Genomic DNA, 24,771 nt, shown 5'->3' with positions numbered 1-24,771 from the left:
TCCCCACCATAATCACCATGACAGTTCCTGAAAGAACCCACCCCCACCATGTGGAGGAGGAGGTAAACATGCTGGGTAAAGACTGTAGAAGGTGATGTCAGTTCCTAGGGCAAACGTAGAACTGTAATAAATTTATTGTTCTCTGCTCGGAGATGACCCACTTTCTCTTGAGGGTGTTCTTTGTTTGAGCCCTATTTTACTTTCACTTCTTGCTTGGCCTTTCCTGTCTGCCATTAAATTTCCTTTTGTGGGAACAAAAGAACTGAGGCTTGGGGCATCAGCTTGCCACTTGACTGTGACAGAACCATCCAGTATGGGTATTGAAATTAGTGGGGTGGAGTGCTTGCCTAGCATGCATGCAGCCCTGGGTTCCATCCTCAGCACCACAAAAAATAAATACATGAAATTTTTAGTGGGTAAAAGTATGAAAACGTGTGCCAGGTTTCCAAGGACTTACAACAAAGGGAAAGCAATATCTTTCCAATAAAGAGATCAGAAGACACCCCCTCATGAAGTGACCAAGGCATGGCCAGAGCTAAGACATCAATGTTCTTAGGATGCCCTAAGAAATATTCCTCAAAATGACTGAAACTTTCCCAGTTCCTCTCAAACAGAGTGCTGTGTGGGAGAAGCCTGGACCAGAAAAAGGGCCTCTGGTGGGGTGCTGGGAGAAGGCGAGGGGTCACAGACCAGTCACTGGCACAGAACCGCTGTGCTGGCTTCCTGCTTTGGGTTACCGTACCATCTGTAAATTGTGTAAGATGTAAGCCTTTGGGGACACAGGAAGAGCTGGCAGGAGCTCTGTGTTTTTCCCCAGTCCTTAGGATGAAACCCAAGACCTCTACTACCGAACTACATACATCCCTGATCCTTTTTATTTTATTTTGAGTCAGGGTCTTGTTGAGTCTAAGCCCTTGTCCTGAAGTGGTGGGAAAACAGAATTGGGGCCAGATCTGAAAGGAGGTTATCGGGAAGTTCAGAATCAAGGGTTAACCAATAGCACTGGTACTTTTCCAAGCACTGATGGGCATAATTTGGACCACCAGCATTAACCCAAGAGCTATGTAAGTCCCTGGACTAGCACACTCAGAAGACAACTTGTAATAGGGTCCCTTCTCACCCTCTTTTATTTTCATGTGAATAAATCCTAGTCCTTTTACTCCTGCCTTCCATTACTGTCTGTGGATTTCATTCTTTGAATTTGCAAGACCCAAAAAGAAACTGTCCGTGAGCTGCTGGGGTCGACTGTGACACCGAGGCATAGCCTGTCACTAAGAGCTGCCACACACCACTGGATAGTAGTGGGGAGGAGTCCAGCTGCACCCTCTGAGCTGACTGTGATTCACTGCTAACACTAAAGCGGGCTTTCTCCATTGCAGAGGCCTGCAGGTGATGCACACCCCACCCACCAGCAGAAGCAGAGAATCTAGTTTCACCTCAAACTCCAGTTTCATCTCTGTGTTGCCCAGACTGGCCTGGAACTTGTAATCCTCCTGCCCCAGCTTCCTGAGTCACTCGGATTCCAGGTTGAACCACTGTACCTGGCTTCTGCACTATTTTTAAAAATTATTTCAGAATAAAAGATTTTGAAGATTGTAAAAAGGAGATAATCTGACAATAATTTGATTAAGGCAATAATTTTACAAATTCACAGACACTACATTTTGCTATCAGCTCCCACAGGCAGGGATTTTTGTTTGTTTCCTGCAACCAGAACACTGCCTCACTGATGAGTGTGTAAAAAAACTGCCTGCTGGGTCTCAGCAAGCACAGAAGGGTGCACACTGTCCCACAAATAATAAACTCCAACATCTGGTCTCCCTGCAACATCACAGTGACCCACTTCCTGACCTGAGGTTGTCCTGTTGTCCTCTAGAGTGTCAACACTCCATGATCAGGGGCCCTGTGGTTTCTAAGCCTTGGTCTTTCAACTCCAGGCTCAACTTGATGAAAACATGCCAGTCCAGGTGTGCATATGACATCCTTAAAAGCACAGCTTAACTCCCATGCTCGGGAACATATATGTGACGAACAGGGAGGAAGTACCATTTCTGGGGCTGCTGTGACAACCACCACAGACCTGCTGGCTCAACACAGCAGGAACTCCTTCTCACGTTCTGGAAGCCTGAAGTCCAGGGTCCAGCTGACAGGCTGCCTGGGGCGTGCCCCCTGAGGGCTCCAGGCTCCTTGGCTTTGGCTGCCGCAATCATGCTCCAGTCTCCGCTGTCTGCACTGGGCCTTCTCCCTCTGTCCAACCTCACCAGCCATTCTTTCTTTGTGTCCTCTCCTCTTATTAGAACACCACCATTGGACTCAGGGCCCCCCCCTGGTCCAGCAGGATCTCCTCTTAACTAATTACATCTGCAAAGACCTTATTTCTGTGCCCATGAAAAGTCTGCCACTGCCACCAAATACAGCTAACAGCTCAGGAGACAGATGGATGGAGAAGAAAGAGCCTGACGGGCAGCAAGCCACAGGTGGGGGTGGAGGGCTGTCCCCAGACTCTGTCTCTCCCAGACTGCAGGTGCAGAGGCTGGGATGGGGCTCCTGGGGACCCATTTTTACCACAGCTGGTGGCACCAGCATGGTCATTGATCCTTGCAGGAATCAATTCTCTTACTGTGGCTGCGATGCTGTCTCCAGGTCACCTGGCATTCTGGGCGTTCCTGTTCCTCTAAACACGAAGGGAAGATGACCACCGAGGCGGGCGGGTGGCTGCCACTCAGCGGTGCCCTTCCTCCCGCTTCTCTTCAGTCAGGTCCTTGAGGATGAACAGTGCAAGTTGACTTGCTAGTGCCAGCACCAGTCAACCTCTCACCAACTTCACTTCCAAAGCGAGGTCACACTCGCGGATCCTGCGTGGATGTAACATTTTGGCGAACACCATCTAGTCCACTCCAGGTGTGGGAAAGGAAGACAGACAATGCCCACTGCACTCGGAAAGGCCCACTGTGTGCCCAGGACTTCAGGCACGCCTTCACGGAACCTAGAAACCTTCTGCGAGGGAGGTGCCATGCTGACCCTTTGGCAGATGGACATAGAAGCTTCCAGGTCAAGCACCGGGTCCAGGGCATGAGTGAGAAGGCACAGCACGAGTCCCAGCAAGTCCTAGTACCTGTGGGTGTGGCACCCTAGGCTCCAGCCAGGACACATCCCGAGCTGGGATGTGGTGCCCCTGCGGGATCTCCCTCCACCCCTTATTACAGGACATGGGGAAGGAGCTTCCCAGGGCCTGAAAGAACAAAGCCTAGGTGTTCATTCATAATTTTCTATGTATAGAATTTAAAAATACTTTAATCACACCGTAGTGCTAATTTTATGAACTTCTTTCACTACATCGAGCATGTTCCCACAACATCACTGACTTCTCAAAATGCAAAACATTCTAAAATAAAACAACTTTTTTTCCTAAAAGAATTTTTTTTTTTTTGGTACTGAGGAAGCGCCCCAGGGGTGCTTAACCACTGAGCCACATCTCAAGGCCTTTTTATTTTTTATTTTGAGACAAGGTCTCACTAAATTGATGAGGCTGACATTGAATTGAGATCCTTCTGCCTCAGTCTCCCAAGCTGCTGGGATTACAGGCATGCACCAATGCACCTGGCTCAAAAGTTTGTTGTTGTTTTTTTTTTTTTTAAAAAGGTCTTTTTTTTTTTTCCTTGCTGGGCATGATGGCACACTCCTGTAATCCTCAGGAGCCTGAGGAAGGAGGATCACAAGTTTGAGGCCAGCTTCAGCAACTAGTGAGACCCTAAGCAACTTAGAAAACTCTGTCTCAAAATAAAAAGTAAAAAGGGCTGGGGATGAGGCTCTGTGGTAGAGTGCCCCTGGGTTCAATCCCCAGTACCCCAAGAATACATTCAGAAAGATACAGAAAATTGCAGAGGTGAGTTTTAAACTGCCTGTCCCACCCCCCAGGATGGCTAATGTGAAGTCTATGCCCTTCAGTTCTACAGGCATCTATCCGAACCCCTGGAGTCTCCAGGGGAAGGGCCCAGGAACCCGCATGGCATTTGCACCCACATGCTGTCCTGTGAGTACTCCCTGGTAACTACAGTGCTCCTTGCTGTGGGAGGAGCCTGGGTACTGCAGTTGCTTCCACTTTCTGTGAGGGCCATGTTTATTGATAAATCTTCTATGCAGCCATTAATTTTCCTGTGATAATTGTTTGACTTGACAACTTTAATTTTGAAGTCTTGTTTTCTTATTTCCTAAGTGTGTAGGTGTCAAGTACTTTCCAGCCCCTGCTCTGTAGCAGACGTGGAGGTGGGAGCAGACATCACTCCCTCCTACCAACACAGGGCAGCTGGCTCCCTGGCAGAGCCGGTGGGAACCTACAGCCCTGCCTTGTTCCTGCCTTGTTTCCACAGCTGTTACCTCCCACTTGTAAAACGTGGGCACCTGGGGCACAGCGAGGAACCGGCTGTCTGTCCACAGGGGAATCCCCAAAAGCACCCAGGGAGACAGGGAGACAGAAGGTGGTCAGGGCAAGAACAGCAGGTATGCCCCCAAAGTGGGGTCCCAGCGAACGCTTCTAAGCTCAGCAAACTCTGCTACCACTAGGAAGTAGGAGTGGCCTCTGTGTTGCCCTTGACTTACCCTCATCTTTGTGAGCTCCCCGTCCTTTCAGAGATGGCCGGCTTAGAGGGGCCCATCTCAGAGGCAAAGCCACAACCTGCCCCACGTGGGTATCCCAGAGCAGCAGGCTCAGGGTGGACTCCTATGCTTTGGTTGCCCCCCTCACCGGCACCTGACCTCTGTTCTGCTGTTTCCCTTGAAACGGGTGAGTTGTACATTAATAAAGGCCCAGCTGTTCAAACTGTCAACGTTTCTTTCTCTCCCAACCAGTTTCAGACTGGGATTCAACTGGTACGAATTCTGATGACGATGTTTTTGATGGGAACTGGGAAAGGTAGATGAGTCACTAGCACAGGAGTGCTAACAAAAGGTGGATTCGCCTGGGGCAGGGCGGACTGTGAGACTCTCAGAGAAACAAATGAATAAATACGGCTGGGATCCACCCTGGGAAAGCAGGGGTTTCACAGGCGAGACTTCAAAATAGTTTGACTTCAAGATCTTGATCTTTCCAAATACAGACTTCAAATGTAAGTCATGCTCAGGCTCTTGTGGTGGAGCCAGGGTGACTCTGGTGGGGAGACAGGAGATTCATTCTTTCCCGGCTCCTGTAGATGAAAAACAGTGGCACCAAGGAAAGAGGTACAAATATTTCCAGAATATAAGTATTTCCAGAGCGTCCCACAGAAAACCCAGCAAAACTCAGTGCATACACAAGCAACAGTGACGATGACAAGGCTCACAGCTCCTCTGGAGCTCACTGTGTCCGGGTGCTAATTCACTCACTTGGTCCTTTAGAGAGCCTTTGGGACTGGTTATGTGTCATCCCCACAGAAAGGTCCAGCAAGCAGTCCCACACCACACAGCAGGGACCAGGGCTGCATCCATACCCTGGCAGGTGGGCTCAGAGCCAGCCCTCTGTGGCTCACGTACATCTGGGTGCGCCCACACCTGCAGCAATACGACCCAGAGCAGCCAGACCACAAATGGCCAGAAAACCCACTGACACGACCAGGTACAAGCCAGACGACAGCCCTGCTGGTAGCAGGGCAGTTCCTCTGGGGGTTATCCCTACAGAGCCCCCCACCCCTTTGCCTTCAGCAAGGCTACCCCCTCCCCGACCCAGCAAGCCTCATGCAGGTGTTCTGCCCCCGCCCCTCAGCCCTGAGTTCCAAGCTCCAAAAAGAAGCCCCACCTAAATGGTTATGATGTTAACTGTTCCATAACTTCTAGACTTATGGAGACCAGAGCCTCCGGTAACTTTCCTAGCGCCCTTCCTAAGTCTTTAGCTTTGTGTCAACTGCTCTGAGGTGTAACCTGCAAGAAAGCAATCTGTCTGAAGTACTCCACAGCCAGCTGTGCAGGCCTGTGATCCCAGCTACCCAGCAGGCCAGGCAGGAGGAGGCGACTTAGACCCGCCTCAAAGGAGTAGAGCACATGCCTAGCATATGTGAGGCCCTGGGTTCAGTCCCCAGCATCACAGGAACAAACAAACAAAACAAGCCAGGTGTGGTGGTGCACCCTTGAAATCCCAGCAGCTCAGGAGGTTGAGGCAGGAAGATCACAAGTTCGAGGCCAGCCCCAGCAATTTAGGCCCTAAGCAACTTAGTGAGACCCTGTCTCAAAATAAAAAGTGCTGGGGATAAAGCTGGGGTGGTGACTTAGTGATAAAGTGCTTGCCTAGCATGTATGAGGCACTGGGTTCAATCCCTGGCACCACATGAAAATAAACAAAGGTATTGTGTCCACCTATAACTAAAAATAAAAAAAAAAATTTAAGTGCTGGGGATGTGGCTCAGTGGTTAAGCACCTCTGGGCTTAATCCCTTGTACCAAAATAAATAAATAAATACCAAGGCCTGAGGATGTAGCTCAGTGGTAAAGCATCCTGGGTTCAATCACAAGCACCAAAAATAAACTACAGAAACCAGCCCCAGGAGGTCAAGATCCATCAAGCCATTCTAACCAATTAAGGAGGAGACCCACACTCCATACTCTCCCTATAAAAGCCCTGTGCACCCCTGAGCCCCCAAGACTGAACCTTGAGAATGATAGCCCCTCCATCTCCCAAGGTGCCCACCCTTAAATAAACCTAATTCCCTCCTACCAATGCTTGCTTCTCCAGGAGTGGCTTTGAGTTGCCAGCAGGCCAGACCCTGGGTCAGTTATGTGCTGCTCTTGGCCCAGATAGGCCAGGACAGCTGCTTCTTAATGTCTGTCTCCACTTCCAACTTAGGACTGACCAGCCAGCCTCAAATATGCCCCTTAAGTCAAGTGCATAGAGACCTCTTCTAGTGAGCACCACCAAGACACAGCCGCGCCTCACTTTGTCCACAGTGAGGCCCTTCCCCTGCCTACCTTCAATCTCTGCTGAGGGCCATCAGCCCCTTGCCCAGCAAGCCTTTACTAGACCCGCTTTCTAAGTGTTGGTTCTCATGGGGTGGCCTTTGTTTCCATAATTTAGTCCTCATTGTAAAAGGAGGGCACTGATAACCTAACCCGGGTCCAACACAGAGGGAGGATCAGACACAAGGAAATCTCCATGGGACAAACCTCCCTGCCTCTGTCCTTGGCTACCTATTTTTTGATGCTTTTTTTTTTTGAGAATTTTAATATTTATTATTTTTTTTAGTTTTTGGCCGACACAACATCTTTGTTTGTATGTGGTGCTGAGGATCGAACCCGGGCCGCACACATGCCAGGCGAGCGCGCTACCGCTTGAGCCACATCTCCAGCGCGATGCTTTGTCTTCTACACAGAGGAGATCTCCATTTTTACACGGATGGAATCCTCACTCAATAATCAAGGGAGTCTGTCCCTCCCCAGCCTCAGGCCAACTGCACTGACTCCCCACCTTCTGAAAGTTGCAGCATCAGATGCCCCCCTTCGCCTCCCCTCAGGGCTGCTTCTGCTGGGACAGTAAGGCAGCACCTTGGAGTGGACCAGACCAGTGTCCACCGAGGAGCAGCCCTAGAGGGTGAGGGGGAGGCTGGATCTTTCTGAGACGCTAGCCCAGGCAGCTCCCAGCGTGTATCTGTCCAAAATATAGCAGGCAGCCCTTCCCTTCCCCCATGGTGAGTCTAACCAACTCCTATACCCAGATCCCACTGAAGCCAGATTTAAAGTGAGGCAGTCAGTGTAGTTAGATAAATCGGGTCTAATACCGAGTGAAATCTAAAATGGAGGCCATGCTGAGAATGATTCCAGGAAACGCAGGACAGCTCATGGAATGTTAATGAAGTCCTGAAAAGGCCCTAGGCCAAAATCCATCCCAAAGAAGTGTTAATGAAGTCCTTCCTGCTCAGACTACTTCTTTGCCCACCTGTGTCCCACCCCTGGGGCCTTCCAACCTACATTCCATCACCAAAACTATAAAAAGGGGAAACAACCGCACTTCCACGGATTCCACCTCTTGGGTCCCCTTCTTCCTCCGGGAGAAGTCTTTTCTGCTGTCCTTTAATAAACTTCTAATTTCTACTCTGACCTTGCCTCCGTGTGCTTCTTTGGTGTTATTCTTCAACATTGGGGAAGCAAGAACTCGTCACCGGTCAACAGCGGTAACACCACCAGAACCAAGCCCTTTCCTAATTCCTCGGATACGCCCCTGCCTCACTCCAGGCTGAGGCCAAGTCATTTCCTTCTCCTTCTTGGGCCCCGGCGTCCTCCCTCGTTCCACATTCCCTGTGTCCCCAGGTGACACAATACTGATGTCCACGGCAGTCCACATAACTAGCTGGCACCAGTGGGGCAAGCTGCCAGGCCTTGCAGAGGAGCGACCACAGGCAGCCAGGTGGGCACCCAGGGGCAAACCATCTCCAGGCTGTTCTGGGCCCCCGCTTCTCCCCTTGCCTTCTGCAGCTCTCAAGTCCTGCTGGGCCTCCGCAGTACTGGCTCGCACTTGGCGGCAGGGTCGGGCTGCCAGGACCGGTAGCTGCGCAAGACAATAGGGTGTGGCAGTCCCACTGCACTTCGTGCCCACCACCGTACCCAGTGGTAGGACGCATGCACACCTCCGCTCACTGCGCAGGGGCCGGGACCCCCAGATCCCTCGTGAGTGTCTGACCCTACTTCGTGTCCACCACGCAAGGGTCGCACTTCAGGACCCTTCTCGCAGGGCTGCGCCCGCTCCCACTTCCCGGGCACCCGGCCGCGCCCCCGCCAGGTCCTCGTGACTTGGTCACCTGGAGGACGACACCAACTCGGACGGGGGAAGCTCCTTCGCCGGGCCTTGGGTCCGCAGCCGGAACACGCGCGCGTGCGTGGACGTGCGTGGACGTGCGTGGGCACTCGTGGGCGAGGGCGCTGGCGCGCGCGTCTGGGAGACCCCGCCCGCGCCCGGTTCCTAGCCGACATTGCTGGACACCCCCGCGCTTTGGTTTCGCCCGGTCACGTGGGCGCCGCGCCTACTCCGGAGCTGGGCGGACGAAGGGTCCACACCGCCGGGTCCTGCGCTGTCACTTCGCCGTCCGCTCGGTCCCGACTCCGCCGCCATCATGATGTGCGGGGGCCCCAGCGCCACGCGGCCGGCCACGGCCGAGACGCAGGACATCGCTGACCAGGTGAGGCGGCGGGCCCCCGAGTCTCGGGCGCGGAAGCCGGGGCCGCTGCGGGCTTCAGAGCGGGGGACGCGAGGCCCAGGACCTGCTGGGTCGCCCTCAGGCCGGGGTCGGCATCCGAGCGTCGGGCTGCGGAGCGCTCGCTGGCCCTGGGCAGTCGGCCGTCGGCGCGGGGCAGGCGCGACGCGGTGGGGGCCGAAAGGCCTGTGCGTGTTTTGTGGCTGCGCTTATTCTAGCTTCGTTTTTAAAACTGAGTTTATACTTTTCTCCAAGTAAAAAGTCCAAAACCAAAATAAAACCAGGCCGGGCTGCCCACAGCCCCTGGCAGTGGCCCCCTCCCGGGCCTCTTCCCCTCTGAAACGCGGTGTCTTCCCCTTCCGCACCTGCCCTGGGCAGGGTTCCCCCTCGCTGTTCATCAGCAAAGCCAGGATCCTTCACAAGCAGGACAGGCTCAGGGTTTTGAGTAAGAGGAAAAGGGGAACTTCGTCCTTTAAAATCCTGCCTGCTGCTTCCTGAGCCCACTGGCATGTGACTGGCTCACCATGTCACTGCCTTGGTGGTTTGGGTCATCTGACTGTAGTAAGGGTAGTGAGTCAGTCCACTGAGACCTTGAAAATGAGGAATTTGCCCAGAATGCACTTGCCAGGGCCCCCGTGAGCCACACTGGAGAAAGTCCCCTCTGAGCTGCTCATAGCCAGCGGTCCTTAGCAGTTTCCTGGGCTCCGTGATTTGTCATTTCTTACTCAGCCAGGACAAGGAGTGGCTGTCTCATGGGAGGGGCAAGTTAGCAGTAGCTTTGCTGCGGGGGAATTTTTAGGATGGGTTCTGAGGTGAGGAGGGGACAGGGGCACCTGCCCAGCACCTCCTGTCACCACAGCACGCTGGTGACTGCAGTTTCTCCCCTTTGCAGATGAGAACAGACATCAGAGACTAGCCCTAGTTAGAGGGAGATGGAGTCCTGCATGCGATAGCAGATGCTCGGCAGAGTCTCCCCCAGCCCAGAGGGACCCTGCCTGTGGCTCCCCTGTCCCTGGGCCCCACCTGATCCCCTGAGGGCTGGTAGCTTGCAGCTTCCCAGCTGACTGTGGCCTTTCAGAAAGCCTGCCAACAGGACCAGGAAGCTTCCCTCAGCAGGCAGGGACCTGCCTGGCCCAGGCCCCCGCAGTCCTCCACCATCTGCATTGGGTCTGCTCACTGTTCATGCTGCTGCTCCTCAGGTGGGCAGAGAGCAGCTTTATCTTCTCAGCTCCTGGGTGATTTGTTGGACAAGTGACAGCTGGGACTTGTCACTGTGTGTCCCCCCAGGTGCAGCACAGTGCTTCCATCAGGGACCCGCCCTGGAGGTGCTGCTCGGTGACAGAGCCTGAGTCAGACTGCACAGTCCCCTCATCTCCCAGCTGGGGCCTCTCTCACTTGCTTTGCTTTGCTAAACTAGAACCAGCCCAGTCTCTGCAGAGTCGAGGGACCCAGTGCCCCAGCCAGCATGGATGCATCCACAGAGCTCCGGCCGTTGGTGTTTTAGTTTTGGGGTACTGGGGCTAGAACACTTCCTACATGCCCCACACACATTTTGCTTTCTGTTGTTTTCCGTTGAGAGAGGGTCTCATTGTTGCCAGGGCTGGGCTCAAACTCCTTGGCTAAAGCAGTCCCCCTGCCTCAGTCTCCTGAGTAGCTGGGACCAAGGTTTGCACCACCACACCTGACCACAACACTGAAGCTACATTACACATAAACATGTTAGTTTTTTAAAATGATTTTTGCTTTCCTTTGCAGTGCTGGAGATGGAGCCCAGGGCCTGTACAGGCTACGCAAGTGCTTAATCACTGCAGTGCACCCTCAGCTCCTTAAAATGTTTTTTAAAAACAAACTTGCTCTTTATTTCCACCATAAAGATTATCAGCTTCTGGGATGTTGTTGGTTTTTGGGGTGCTAGGAATGGAGGCCAGGGCCTCGAGGTTGCAAGCAGTCTACACGAGCCACACCCCTGGCCTCTGAAAGGTCAAGTCCCCAGGATACAGCCTCAACTCAAAAGCATGTTTCTGTTCACTCACTGCATGTCCTAAAGCAGCCACCTCAAGATACAGGCGAAGTGCTGGTCACCTGCTGCCTGTGGCAAGGTTAGGCTTGGCCTCTGTGCCCACAGAAGGATGCTAAAGGAACTGAGATGTATTTGTGAAATGGAGGCTTAAATTTAAACATCAGAGATCTCAGTTAATCGAAAAGTTTTAAAAGATTAGGGCTGGGGTGTAGCTCAGTGGTTTCCTGTGTGCTTAGTATTCTCAAGGCCTGGGTTCCATCCCCAGCACCAAATAAATAAAAGATGAATAAGGGATTAGATAAAAATGGTACACAGGGCTGGGGCTGTGGCACTGGGTTCGATCCTCAGCACCACATAAAGATAAATAAATAAATAATAAAAATAAAAAATGATATACAGCCGGGCATGGTGGTGCATGCTTGTAATCCTAGTGACTGGGGAGTCTGAGGCAGGAGGATCACAAGTTCGAGGCCAGCCTCAATAATCTAGTGAGCCCCTAACCAACATAGCGAAACCCTCTCTCAAAATTAAAAAATAAAGGGGCTGGGAATGCCGCTTAATGGTAGAGCACCTCTGGGTTCAGTCCCTGGTTTAAAAAAATCATACTCTTTCAAATGAACTATTTGCATATTGAGTGGGAAAAAAAGCGGTATGAACTTGTCTACAGTGTTGTAATGAAAATATTAAATGTCCTACGCCCACACGGGAAGGCGAATGCCATTCTGAATGTGTCATTAGACTGGTGGAACTGAGCAGGAGTTGGTTTCTCCACTGTCACTGGGAGGACAGTTGCGGTGTCTGGGTTGTGAGGCACAGTTGTGCTGGGGGCTGGTGCTGGAGTCCCTCTGTGTTGTCACCCTGCCAGGTGAAGTCCCAGCTTGAAGAGAAAGAGAACCAGAAGTTCCCTGTTTTCAAGGCTGTGTCCTACAGGAGCCAAGTGGTGGCAGGAACAAACTTCTTCATTAAGGTGGGTGCTAGGGCCTGGGTCCCTGGCGCCAGGGCACAGTGCTATGGGGGTCCGGGCTGCCCCCACTTTGGGGGACCACGGGTGCTTAGGTAAGCATGGTGCTGTGCGTGTGGTGGTGGGCATGTGCACCAGGCCAGCTGGGGGCTCTGGGGGAGGCAGGGGGTGGCGTGGGGTTCTGCCCGTGAAGGAGGAGCCAGGGTTCGGCCGACCCTCACAGGACTCTCCCGCAGGTGGACGTCGGCGATGAGAAGTGCGTGCACCTGCGGGTGTTCCGGAGCCTGCCACACGAGAACAAGCCCCTGACCCTGCACGCCTACCAGACCGACAAGGCCAAGCACGACGAGCTGACCTACTTCTAGTCCCCTCCGTCCCCGTCACAGACCCTTGCAGGATTCTGCTGAGTGCAGCACGGGTTTGGGACCACGGAGCGAAGAACGTCACCTCTGTGCCGAGCCCTTTATGGCCCGGAGGGTACTGGGAGGCAGCTGCTGTCACGTGGCGGTTCCAGTGTCCTTGAGATGGTATTTTCCTGCCCCATTTATGATCTTAATCACTTTCAAAGAGCCCCACCCTGACTCTCCTTAAATATATTTTCACATCTTTACTAGTTGCTCCTTTGTTTGGAGGCTGTTTCTCTGAACCCTAGTCCATCTAGAGATAGGCCAGGGGCAGCTGGGTTGACGTTCTCAGCACTGACACCACAGGGCTGTGGAGCCCAGGCCAGCGTGCTCAGCCACCGGGCTGGTGGCCAGGAAGGCCGGGTTCTCCCACTCTCTGGCCGTGGCCTCCTACGCCTCAGCCCCCTCCAGGAAATAGAAGGTTTCAGTAAGCCCAGTTCTTTTTTTTTTTTTAACCAGGGATTGAACTAAGGGACACTCGACCACTGAGCCACCTCCCCAGCCCCATTTTTCATTTTAGACACAGGGTCTCACTGAGTTGCTAAGCACCTCGCCATTGCTGGGGCTGGCTTTGAACTCACAATCCTCCTGTCTCGGCCTCCTGAGCCACTGGGATTACCCACGTGCTCCGTCGCACCGGCTTCCGTAAGCCCCGTCCTGAGCTTAGCTCTGGGTCTACTGGTACACGCTTGCACACTTGGCACCGGAACAGAGATGTGCACAGAGGCAGTAGCACCCAGTGTGACAGAGACTAGGTGCAGCCGAGCCTGGCAGAGCGGGCAGAGCGGGAAACCCCTGGAGCTCCTGTGGGGCACGCTGCCCTGAAGGGAGGTGACTGGGAGCCTGTTCCTAAAATGCTGTGTGGCTCCTGTGGAGGCCGCCTCCTGCTGGGAAGCCATGTCTGCCCCCACAGTGTTAGGGTATTGATGGTGGCTGAGGCAGGAGGGCAGCAAGTTCAAGACCAGCCTGGGCAACTTACAGACCCTGTCTCAAGTTAAAAACAGAAAGGCTGGGTGTGTGCTCCGTGTGAAGCACCCCGGATTCATTCCCCAGCACCCTGTCCAGGTCACGGGTGATGAAGCCCAGCGAGACCTTGGGTAGGTAACGGGCCGGTGTCCCACCCTCCACGGGAACTCGAGAACGCTTTGAGGGCTGAGGAGCGGCTCAGTGGCAGGGCGCTTGCCGACTAGCATGTGCGTGGCCCGGTTCCATCCAGTGCTGTAAGGTAAGGAAAGAAAGAAACACTGATAACATGCCAACCCAGGCCACACCTCCCACTGAGACGTTCCCTGGGAAGGCGGGCGGAGGATGCCATTCAGGTCTGGGGAGGGCCGCGTGCCCATCTTTGCCAGAAAGGGAGCAGGAGGCACAGGAAGAGGAACCGGGGAGCCCAGAGCAGGAGCAGCCCGGCTCGGAGTTAGAAGGCCGTGGGAGCAGGACGTGTCAGTGCCTCTGGAGAGGGGAGACTGACACTGGTCTAGTCTGTCACCTGCCCCAGTGGTGCCGGCATCAGGAGGCGAGCTGGCTTTCCATCCTGGGGACCGAGGTGGTGTTGCCGTGTGTACTGTGGGCTGTTCCGATGACCGCCCTCTGGGGTGGGCAGATGGCTGTGTGGAGGGACACTCAGGATGAAGGGGTTTGGTGGCACTGTCCTGCTGAGACCACCCAGCAGTGGCAGAGTGAGGGCTCCAGGCTGGGTGAGCGCTGTCAAGGGGCCTGCTCATGGCAGGGGCCTTGTGGATACCCTGCAGTGGACTCCCCTGGGTGAGCCAGAGCAGGTCCAGGTGCCCAGCAGCCTGGTGGTCACACTGGTCGTGCTCCTGGACCAGTAAGGATGGTGCCAGTCCTGTCCAGGCCTCGGGATGATGGGCCCTGAAGCCCGGGTGGGGAGTCCCACCCATGGGCAGGACACCAGGGTGGACCACTTCCCGCCCTCACAGTCCTGGAGAGCCGTGAGGACAATGCGGGGTCCTGCTCATGCCTCCCACAAAGTGTCCTGCACTTGTGACAAATGGCACCAGAAGCCAGGGCAGCAGGCACACTGGCGCCTCACCAGGGACTAGGCCTCTCCAGCTTAGTACAGAGCTCCAGTCTGGGTGGTGGGCTGGGGAGGAGGTGTGAGGACTGGTCGGAGCGTGGCCCCCTGTGAAGGGCGCACTCTGCTTCCACACAGAACTCCCCTGTGTGGGCGCCCCTCAGGCACCCCGTGTGGGCACTGTCTCCACCCAGACCTGGGCAGTGCGACACGCCAGACGTATGCTGGCCAGGAGCTACCCCACCCTGAGCACCAAGACCTCACCCAAGCCCCCAGCTGAGCGCAGTGCTGGTCCCCAGCCCCCATCACCCTCTCAGTCGCCCTGCAGGTTCATAGTCATGTCACTTTTTCCTGAGCCTGCAGTTTTGCAGGCCCCAGGTCCCCATTCTGGCCAAGCTGGCTGCCCACCCGCTGTGCTGAGTTCTGTCTATAGGAGAGGGTTCTGGTCGGCAGCCAGGAAGGCTAAGGTGTCCTTGTCTGTGTCACTGCCATCAGAGACAGTGTGGTTACGGGGCAGGGTGAGCCGACCAGGTGACATTAGACTCTCCTTAGACAAGAGCAAGAACGTCACCGGACGCACGTTGTGCAAGAAGAAGACCGCAGACCTGGGTCTCTGATGCTCCAGGACGGGCGCATGTCCACAGTCCCCTCGGGGCTCCTGGCAGTGGCAGCAGAGGGTGCAGGTAGGGTACGGCCCGCACCCAGCTGGACGCTGCTCACAGCCACAGCACAGCAGCCCTGCGGACACCCTTCTCTCCGGGTCCTTCCCTTGCCCCCTCCCACAGCTGTGCCCCCTCCCAGACACCCTGCCCACGTGAGGACAGCGGGCAGAGCAAGATGTGTGGGCCGACACCACAGATGACCAGAGACTCGGCCTTCCTGCCCAGACCTTCTCCAGCTCCTTCACGGGGCGCTTAAAGGACACTGCAGGTGCTGTGGGAACAGGTGCGGCCCCATGACCAGGTGGAGCTCAGACAAGGCCGGCCGAGGGGCTGGTGCTGAGCACGCTGGGTGGAGAGCCCTAGTGTGCCAGAACTGCTCTGGGGGAAGGCTGACCTGCTAGGGCAAGGAGAGGCCCCCGGGGCAGCTGGAATGAGGCAGGTGAGCCCCGCCTCTCCTCAGGAGGCTGCCACCTGGCCTGGGCTGGCCAAGCAGCGGGGGCTGTCCCCTTCCTCCTCCCCCCTCTTCCCCATGGAGTGCTCACCTGTGTGCCCACAGGGTCAAGTAATCCAAGAGCAGCGTTGTCAAGGTCACCAGGTCGCTAGACTAGCATGCTGTCACTAGTCTGGGGTGGGCCTGAGCTTCGGGATCTCCCAGAAGAAAGGACCACAGCCTCTGTGGGAAGTGTGGTGGCCTCTGGGTATGCACTCCAGGGACGGAGATGTCCCTGAGGTTTTTGGATACTGGCAGGACCGGCCCTTCCAGGGAGGCAGGCTAGGGGCTTGGCCAGGTGACACCCTCAGGAGCCCAGGCGCATCCAGCCAGGGTCATGCCTGCGGATATGGCTTTGCCTGCAGCCAGCCATGGGGTCCTGGGGATGCCCGAGTCGGGAGGCTTTGCTCCAGGGACCCTGGTGCTCACAGGACCCGTGGGAGTCCACGGGCTTGCAGCCTGGTCACCTCCCTTTGCTGGGGCATGGAGTTGTGGGGTGGCTTCTGTCCTGCCCTGGCTGATGTCAGAATCAAAAGCTTTGGGAACCTCGGTTCTGCCAGTCTGGGGTCAGGGGTCAGGAGGGGGTCAGACTGGGTCCAGGAGCTGCTGTGCCTACAGCAGACGGGTGGTTCTATGTGTGGACAGAGGGTGAGCCGCAGGAGCCATGAGGACCGAGAGCAGAGGGAGGCCACCTGGCCACACAGGTGGGCGCTGAGGGGGGTGATCAGGGCGTGGCCACCTCATCTGCTTTGGCTGTGAGCACATCTGGCTCTCCAAGAGCCCAAGAACAGACCCTGGGCAGGGGGTCCTGGCCTGGACATCTGACTCTGAGCAAACCGCCCTCCTGGGGCCAGGAACCAGCACCACAGGGAGGACGGAACAAAGGACCTTGCTCTCCCCAGTGCCAGAGGTCAGGGGCCCAAAATGCAGGGCTGGGCTCCCTCCCAGGACCTGGGCGACACCTGGGTTCTTGGTGCTGCCTGCTGTACTCCTGCCTGTCTTCCTGTGGCCTCCGTGTGTCCAGGTTCCCCTCTTTAAGGACACAGCCATTGGAGGAGGGGCCACACTACCCCAGTGACTCGACTAATCCATCCGCAACCACCCTCCTTTCCAAAGAAGTTGTGTTCGTGGGGACACTACCCTTGCGGGACACTAGGTCACTAAGCCACAGGGCAGCGTCTATACCCATAAGCACCCCCTTCCAGCCAATGCACAGCACCCGCCCCCACCAGGCGCTGCCTGCCTGCTGGCACCCGGGGGTGGTGGCCCTAGAGCACCAGGGCCTGGAGGCAGACGGGGAAAGTGCCATTCTGCGGGCCCTGGCTGGGTTCCCCTCTAGCAGTGGGCAGGGCAGCCCTGCTGCTGGAGCACAGGAGGTCGGGAGTGGGACCACAGCCTTGTCCAGGGTCCAGTCCTGGTCCCAGGGGCTCACTGGGTCCCACAGGGACTCTCATTTGGAAGTCACCTGTTGTCTTAGCTGTCCAGAGCTGCCAGGCCCAGGATTGCAGTCACACGGCCACCTTCTTGTGAGGACACCAGATGTTTAGGGTCTTGACCCTGTACAGCCACATCCTACTCATCTGATTAGATCACAAAAACCATATTTCCAAAAATGTCAGATTTTGAGGCTCAGGGACATCCCCGAATTTGGGGAGCCCCTGTCCAGGCCTAAGTTGAGTCCCTTTCAGCAGAGCTACCTTAGAAGCAGACCCTGACTCTGCACTTGGAATGGGTCACCAGCAAGGTACGAGGATTACAGCTCAAGAGCGCATTACAAAGAGAGAGGGCAGAGGGGCAGGCCAGTCCCGTCCTCTCCTGGCCTCCCTGGCTGGAAGCCACCTCCAGGCTGGGCTGAGGGCCACCACACAGGAGGGGTGAGGCCTGGGCCAGCCTCAGTCGGCAGCTCTAGGTGTGCAGGTGGAACTCTTGTGTGGCACACTGAGGGAGGTCCTTCTGGCGTGGAGGGTGGGTGACGGGCGCACGGCAAGAACAGGGTGCTCATGGGCATGAACAGGCACAAAGGGCCCTGACCCAGGGGAGGTGCTGCAGCCAGCCCTGCTTGCAGTCACCAGAGGCAACCTCCTGCAGCCTGCTCATCACTCCCTGGCACCTTCTCTGCCTCTCCCCCCTTCCTGTCCTTGCTCTGGCACAGTGGGGAGGCCCTTCATGTCACTTTGGCTGTGACCCAGGCTTGGAAAGTCCCCAGCCACATGGCTCCGGGGTAGACCTGGGTGAAGGCCAGCCTTCCCCACCCTACCAGCGAGGCCCCGGTGGAGTCTTTGCAATGGTTGAGATTTGAGGCCCAAGCGTGATCCGCTGCTCAGGTGTTTGGGGGGGTGACCAAGTCAGAACCCACCCCAACCCGTGGTGGACGTGGTCTGCTAGATAATGGCCCCAAGGTGCCAACATCCTCATGCAGGAACCTGTGAGAATGGCGTCGAGGGTCTTGAGATAGAAGACCGCCCTGGGTTATCTGGGAGGTCCAGGGTCACCACGGGGTCCTTACAAGAGAGAGGCAGGAGGGTCTGAGTCCCTGAGATGGAAGACACAGGAGGGGCCAGGGAGCGCAGCGCTTCCAGATGCTGGGAAAGGCAGGAGACAACCCTCCCCTGAGCCCCCCGCAGGCACCAACCCTGCGCCCCATTTTTAGACTTCTGTGGAACTGTAGGAGAACGGATCCATGTCTGTGGAGACACAGCAGCGTGGCCTCTGCACACTGACCCCAGACCCTGGCTCCAGGCCAGAGGGCCCTGCCAGGCGCCCAGCGGCAGTAACTGGGAAGTGGGCTGGGTATGCGGCAGGTGGCTGGGGTCCCCTGAGTCAGCCTGCCCCTTGCTGAAGTGTCACACACAGGCCAGGTGCCATGAGATCACAGTACCCACCAGGCCAGCAGCCTGCAAGTCACCATCTAGGAGTGGAGCCGAGGAGCAGGGCCAAGGCCCAAGGCCGGCCCTCAGGATCCTGCAGGGAGCCCCAGGGCCCAGGGCCCCAAGAGAACAGGGCACAGAACGAGAGGGGAGCCGGGTCCTCGGGTTGAACGGGACATGGCTCTTCCCTCATGAGATAGATCTTCAAGGAACCAGGTGCCACCATCAGCGGCGGTGACCAGGCCCAGTGGCTGGGTGACAGCAGGCAGTGACTGCTCGGCCAGCCAGGCCACGAGGCTTTCAGCCCGGCACAGTAATGAAATCAAGGTGCTCCAGGGAGCTCATCACCCTTCCACACGTTGGTCGCGAAAATACTTATTTGTGGATGATCAGCGAAGTCAACAGGAGCAGGGCCCGCACGGCACTGCAGGCTAGTGTCACTGACACCCACACAGACAGCAAGCAGGGCTGGGACGTGGCTACCAAGACACGGAGCCCCCGACCGTCCCTCCTGCTGCAGCGGGGACTGTGGGGCAAGAGGTGCCTTGTTCCCAGGGCAGAGGAGCCTCCGGCAGGGGCAGGTGGCCCCAAGCAGCACCTCAGTCTTCCGTTGGTCCAGTTTTGCAGTAATTGTAACAACCGGGGGGACCCCAACTATGGGTCTGCTTCAGGACAGCTGTCAAGTTAACAGCGCTCACAGGGCCACCGCGGCTTCTCACCCTTAGAAGCCACGTGCATTGAATGAAGAGCTCCCTTCGTTCTCCACCTCCTCATCCAGGAGACAGCCCAGGTACCTGGAGGGGACCCCTGGCCTGAGCTCAGAGCCCAGCTTGGCTCCCCCCTCCCCGCCACTCTTTGGAGCACACTGGAAGAGTCTGCCAGGCCCACCAGCCCTAGCACCCATCCTCCTCGCACCATGGAGCTGGGTCCTGGGTGAGAGCAACACCAGTGGCCTTCCTGGTGACAGGGGAGGGAGGGATGCTACGGGCAGGCTCTCCCCAGGAGCTCCCCGGTCAGTCAGAGGCTGTTAGGAGAACTTGCCCAGCACAGGACCTCAGGGTGGTGCGCTCTGACCCCACCTACCCAATTCTGCCACTAGGGGGCGCCCCTTGGCCAGCTGTTCCAAACTGACTTCTAGGACAGCGATGGCTCCTGGCCAGGGTGAGCATCATGAAGGCATCTCCCTGCCCCAAAGGGTGTCATTTGCAGAAGGATCAGAATCTTCCCTGCAGTGGTCTGGGGGAAGGGAAGAGGAGAGACCTGGGCTCAGGAGCACTGTTCACCATCAGGGTTCATCCTCAGGCAGCAGATCAGAGATGGTGACCACAGCTTCCTGCTCTGAGGAAAGGGGCCTACCTGGTTCCCAAGTGCAGACACTTTTTATTCTTAAACACAGGGCCCAGGAGTGCTTAGCCACTGAGCCACACCCCAGTCCTTTTTATCTTTTGAGACAGGATCTTGCTAAGTTCCTAAGGCTGGCCTTGAACTTGGGATCCTCCTGCCTCAGTCTCCTGAGTAGCCGGGATCACAAGTGTGCACTACTATGCCTGGCTGGGGATGCACTTTAAACCCATGTTTATTCTGCCACCACTAAAACAAGAAAACCGCCAGGAATAACTTTCTATTAATATGAAGTCTTAAAATACAGTCAGCTCTGAAATCGCTCATTCATCTCTTCTAAGCAAATAAGCACACTGGGTTGAGATGCGAGGCGGAATGTTTTTAATCAGTCTGCACCCAGAACACACTGCAGAACAGGAGACACACACACTATGAAGGCAGCCCAGCACTAACCCCGAGGCTGTGATGCTGAGGAGGGTGGGGATGCACACCCAGCCCTCCTGCTGTGCGGCAGGGCTGTAGCCTGGCTCCCATCTCCAACAAGGAGGACTCACATGGGAAGGAAACAAATTCCCCAGAAAAGCGGCTGATGTCTGATCTACCAGGGGCTGGGCCAGGTACCCACCTCCACCTCTGCCTCTGCCCACCCAGCCCTGCTGTGCCCCCTGCTGGCTGAGGCTGGAAGTGCATGGCGGGCAGGCAGGAGCCCACACCCTCCCACCTGCAGGTGGCCAGCTGTTCCTCCACTGCTGCAGCTGAAGCTGCGGCGCCTGCCTGCCTGTGACATATGAGCGCCTGGCCCAGCTCTGCTGAAACCCAGGCCCTCCACTGTGCTGGGGCCCTGTGAGTAGCATTCACCCAGACCCCAGGACCCAGCTCAAGGCTGCCCTGGCTTAGGACTCATGAAGGACCTTTGGGCAGTGAATCTGGCCCCCCAGAACCATGCTCTCCAGGACAGGGGTCCTTCTGAGTGCCCACTTAGTCGGCTCTGGGGTCACTTTCTGTGTGGCATGCTCCTCTGAAGGACCTAGCTTCCTGGAGACCCGGTGCAAGAGGCCACGTGGGAAGCCCCCTTGGGCCCGCAGGGAGGGGCGAGGGGTGGAAACACCCAGGAGCCACACCTTGAGGGCAGAGTGGTCTGGGCCACGTGAGGGCCACCACCAGAGTTGTCCCCCTCTGCCCATGCAAACCCCAGTGCCCTCTCCCTGGGCAAAGCCAGGAGCTTGGGAAGGATCCTGAGGGACCCTGCCCCATAAGGAGGAGGTGTGTGAAGGAGGTGCTTGGGAGCTGCTGGGGAGCAGGAGAGACGAGGGGCTCTCTGGGCAGCATGAACATGGACCCAGGGCCTCCAAGAAGTGGGCCCCTAAGGCTGCAAGGACAAAGAGTCCAGAGCCCAGAACACTCTCACCTGCTTTTTTCTGTAGTTTTCAACTTAAGAGAGAATATGAGGCTTGAAGCAACAGGACATGGATACTGTGGTCAGGAGTTTTCTGGAAGCCAGTGACCAAGGACACCGCCTGCTGGCCCTGAGTGACCTGCCTTCTCCCAGGGCCTGATGGCCCGAGGCCCACTCAGGGTGCCTGTCTCCTTACTGTGGGTGATGGTGGAGGTGACCCACCCCTGGGGGTGAGGGCAGCCCCTCCCTGGCAGGCAGTGCTCCTGCTTTGAGGAAACCCCGGGTACAGCTCAGCCAAGCCTGGCTCAGCCCGACGTAAAAGTAAACGTTACAAAATAGTCTCTGACAAGTTTAAGAACAGGACGTGAAACAAAGCATCGTTTTTACAATTATTGGTATATATTGCAAAATCAACACAGAGGCACACGATTACCTTGGCAGGACTAGGCGATGATTGAAAATCGATTAAAAAAGGATCACATTTTGTAATTCCTTCTTGCAGTCTTCAGAAGGCTTGAGAAGCTGGATTAAGAAAGTATTAAAACCCTACCCCCTAGGATCGAGCGAGCAACACTGGGCTAACACAGCGTTCACCTCGGATTGTTACGATCATGATTCTGATGTCATTAAAACTATGGAAAGTAAAAACAAGCCTGGATTCTAACTTGGACCCGAGCTGTATCAACAATCACTACCAAAGCCCACGGTCACTTTGGACAGCAGGCTGTGGATCTGGACCCCAAGGCGGCACCTGTGGTGTGGAAACAAGGCCAGGAGCACCGGGACGGTGGCAGTGCCACTTTGAAGACCTGCGCTCACAGGTGGGCTGGCCAGACCCTTCCTTGCGAGGAAGCTAACGTTTTCTCTTCTTTTACTGGGGGTGGTGCATGGCTGGGGATCCCACCCAGGGCCTCGCACAGGCTAGGCCAGGTCTGCCACGGAGCCACACCCAGCCCTCTTAACATTTTTTCAGCATGGGTCCCACACCTAGAGCCCCACTTGGAACATGGCTCCATCTAGGGCCCCTCCTGTCCCCAGGGCCAGGTTCATGAAGCTACAGGCAGCTCCACAGGGCACTGGGGGAAGGAGAGGGGCTCACCCTCACCTGGACTAAGCCCCGAGGTATCACTCAGGAGCAGAGGGTCCACGTGCCTGCAGAGTGCGGCCCCTCAGGTCCTCTGCACACACAGCTGGGTCTATGGCCCAGGCTCCCAGCAGCCTGAGTCTCCCCACGGTGTGGAAAGGACACACACGTAGGTCCCTCCTCCAGCCGGACACTGGCTCTCGTGTTAAGAAAGGAAATAAAGGAAAAAAAAAAGATGGGGGACAGGAGAAAGAAAGGGACACTAATCAGCTGTCCTCGTCGCTGGCACTGGGTCCCTGGCTCCACCTGGCAGTGACAGCTTTCCTGAGAGGCCATGCAAAGGCCCCTGGTCAATTTGGCTGGTCTTCCCTGCCTGGCTCTGGCCACAGCCTCCCTTCTCCTGTGGGTCCAGTGGTCTTGTGCTGGGAGAAGTCTGCCGTTGGGACCAGGAATCATGGCAGCAAACACATCCGGCTTGGTGGCCTGGCAGAGAGCCAGTCAACCGCGGCCAGGGAGTGCTGACCTCAGAATGGGAGCTGCATGGGGTCAGAGAGGTGTGAGGGTGCTGAGGTCCCATGGGGACCGGCGCCCTCGGTTCTGGGGCATTTTCCAACAAGGTGAAGAATGCAGACCTGGAGGAGGGTCTTCCCGGAAGACACTGGACTGCACTGAGTGGGGGTGGGCTCTGGGAAAGGGGCCACCATGGGCATGGAGCCGGGGTGCCCTGGAGGAGCTACCCCACTCCCCAGGGTGCAAGTGCTAGGAGAGGCAGACCTTGGCACCCCCAAGAACTGGGGTGCAGAAAGGAAGGGTGGGAGGACAAAGGGGCCACAGACAAGCAGCCCCACTTGCCTCGCCGGAGTGGCCCCAAATTCTGGACAAGGTGGAACCAGAGAGGTCATCTAGAGCAGCAGACAGCTGGACTGGTGCTGGGCCGCTGGCCTGCACCACTGCAGCCCACGGGGTCCGAGCCGACCACCCGTGTCGTGCTCCAGCACCTGTCTCCAGCAAGCAGCCGGCACAGACAAGGAAGGAGGGGATGAAATGGCAAGAGGGGACAGCGGGCACTGCCTCATCCTGCACCCCACACACATGGCCCCACGCAGTGTCACCACGGCGGGCAGCAGACCCACGGCCGAGTGGCACACGACAGATGGAGGATGCTCCCAAGGAACCCACAGGGCACCTTTCTCCAACCCCACCAGCTGCCTTGGCCAGGGGCGGCCCTGCTGCACCAGCACGTCCCTCCCAACACCTGGCAGATCCCCGGAAGTTGTTCCCGAGTCACAGGAGTCCCACTGATACCGTGAGGACTGCAGACTGGCTGGAATCCGCTGGGCCCTGGAGAGGTCCCTGTGCGGTGACCACACGCCAGTGTGTCTGAGCGTGCAGACGTGAGCAGCTGTACAGCTGCGTGAGGCCAGACCCCAGGGACCCAGCACGCAGCAGACTAGGACGGTTCCAGCGCAGGAACCGAGAGGGGACAACCAGAAGGACAACACAGGAACTTGGCGTGATTCTTCCAGATGCTCACGGTTGAGACCCGACGCAATCCAAGACGCGGACAGAGGCCTTCATGGGCCCAGCCCACGCGGGACAGGGGTTCCGTGGGGCAGTGGCAGCCAGCGGCCCACCGAGGGCAGTCAGGAGTCCCGAAGCCTTGGGGGAGGGGGCCGGGTTTCCAGATCACAAATTCCCGTGATGGCTTGTTACTTTTGAAAAGCACACTGGCAGCTTTCACCATCGGGACCCACGATGCCCGACACTCACAGATGGAAGGCAAGTCAGTCATGGCACTAAGGCAGACGTCACACTGTCACAAGGATGAAAACAGGGACATGCTGTGCGCTGGGGCGAGTGGGTGACCTCAGAGCACCGTGGCCTGGACGACGATCTCTGGGTCCTCGATGTCCTTCTTGCTCTGCACCATCCTCAACTCCAGCTGTGCTGAGCTGGGCTTCTGTCCCTCCCCAGCCTGGGCTGCAGACCAACAAGGGCCAGTGAGAGTGGCCCGGGAGCTGCCTGCCCTGGTCCCCCGCGCCCGCCCATGTCTAAGCCAGTGGAGTTTGGAGAAAGGTGCCCTGTGGGTTCCTTGGGAGCTTCCCCATCTCTGTCTCAGCCCCGAGCCTCCGAGCTCCAGGTTCAGGACAGGGCTACCCACCAGGGCCCCCGCCCCCCGGCTGCTACCTGCAGCTGCAGGGGTCTGTGCCCTCCCGACAGGGCCTCCCTCTGTGGGCAGCTACCTCTTGCGCACTGGATGGTCCTCTGCAGAACGTGGTGCATGGCCGACACGGTCTTCTCACAAGCCACCTGCAGGGGGGGAGAGACACTGTGGCCCAGCCCCTGGCTGCGTCTCAGAGCTG

The 24,771-nt window shown here is 56.6% G+C and overlaps 2 protein-coding genes and 1 long non-coding RNA gene across 4 annotated transcripts in view; 1 reads left to right on the top strand and 2 right to left on the bottom strand.

The window, feature by feature from the left end:
- Positions 1 to 1,621: 1,621 nt before the first annotated feature.
- Positions 1,622 to 8,962, bottom strand: LOC131423970 (uncharacterized). Its single transcript, XR_009226247.1, has 2 exons — positions 8,585 to 8,962; positions 1,622 to 5,183 (listed from the first exon to the last, which is right to left on the bottom strand). It is a non-coding gene; the product is annotated as an uncharacterized LOC131423970 (long non-coding RNA).
- Positions 8,963 to 8,972: 10 nt separating this feature from the next.
- Cstb (cystatin B) lies at positions 8,973 to 12,739 on the top strand. The gene is made up of 3 exons (XM_046439032.2): positions 8,973 to 9,133; positions 12,034 to 12,135; positions 12,366 to 12,739. The coding sequence occupies exons 1-3, from the start codon at positions 9,068 to 9,070 to the stop codon at positions 12,492 to 12,494; spliced, it is 297 nt and encodes a 98-aa protein (XP_046294988.1). The 5' UTR covers positions 8,973 to 9,067; the 3' UTR covers positions 12,495 to 12,739.
- Positions 12,740 to 21,701: 8,962 nt separating this feature from the next.
- Pdxk (pyridoxal kinase) overlaps positions 21,702 to 24,771 on the bottom strand; it is a 30,727-nt gene continuing 27,657 nt past the window's right edge. For both annotated transcript variants that reach the window (XM_046438993.1, XM_046438994.2), the window contains 2 exons: positions 24,652 to 24,718; positions 21,702 to 24,388 (listed from right to left, as the gene is read on the bottom strand). In XM_046438993.1, coding sequence (XP_046294949.1) covers positions 24,276 to 24,388; positions 24,652 to 24,718 — 180 coding nt within the window. In that variant the 3' untranslated portion in view covers positions 21,702 to 24,275. The remainder of the gene's footprint in view (positions 24,389 to 24,651; positions 24,719 to 24,771) is intronic.

Source organism: Marmota monax, unplaced genomic scaffold (assembly GCF_021218885.2).
Source record: "Marmota monax isolate L192 unplaced genomic scaffold, Marmota_monax_Labrador192_F-V1.1 WCK01_AAM20220418_F8-fsc00125, whole genome shotgun sequence".
Lineage (NCBI taxonomy): Eukaryota > Metazoa > Chordata > Mammalia > Rodentia > Sciuridae > Marmota > Marmota monax.
Note: the sequence above shows the minus strand (reverse complement) of the source record. Positions and strands in the feature narration are given on the sequence as shown.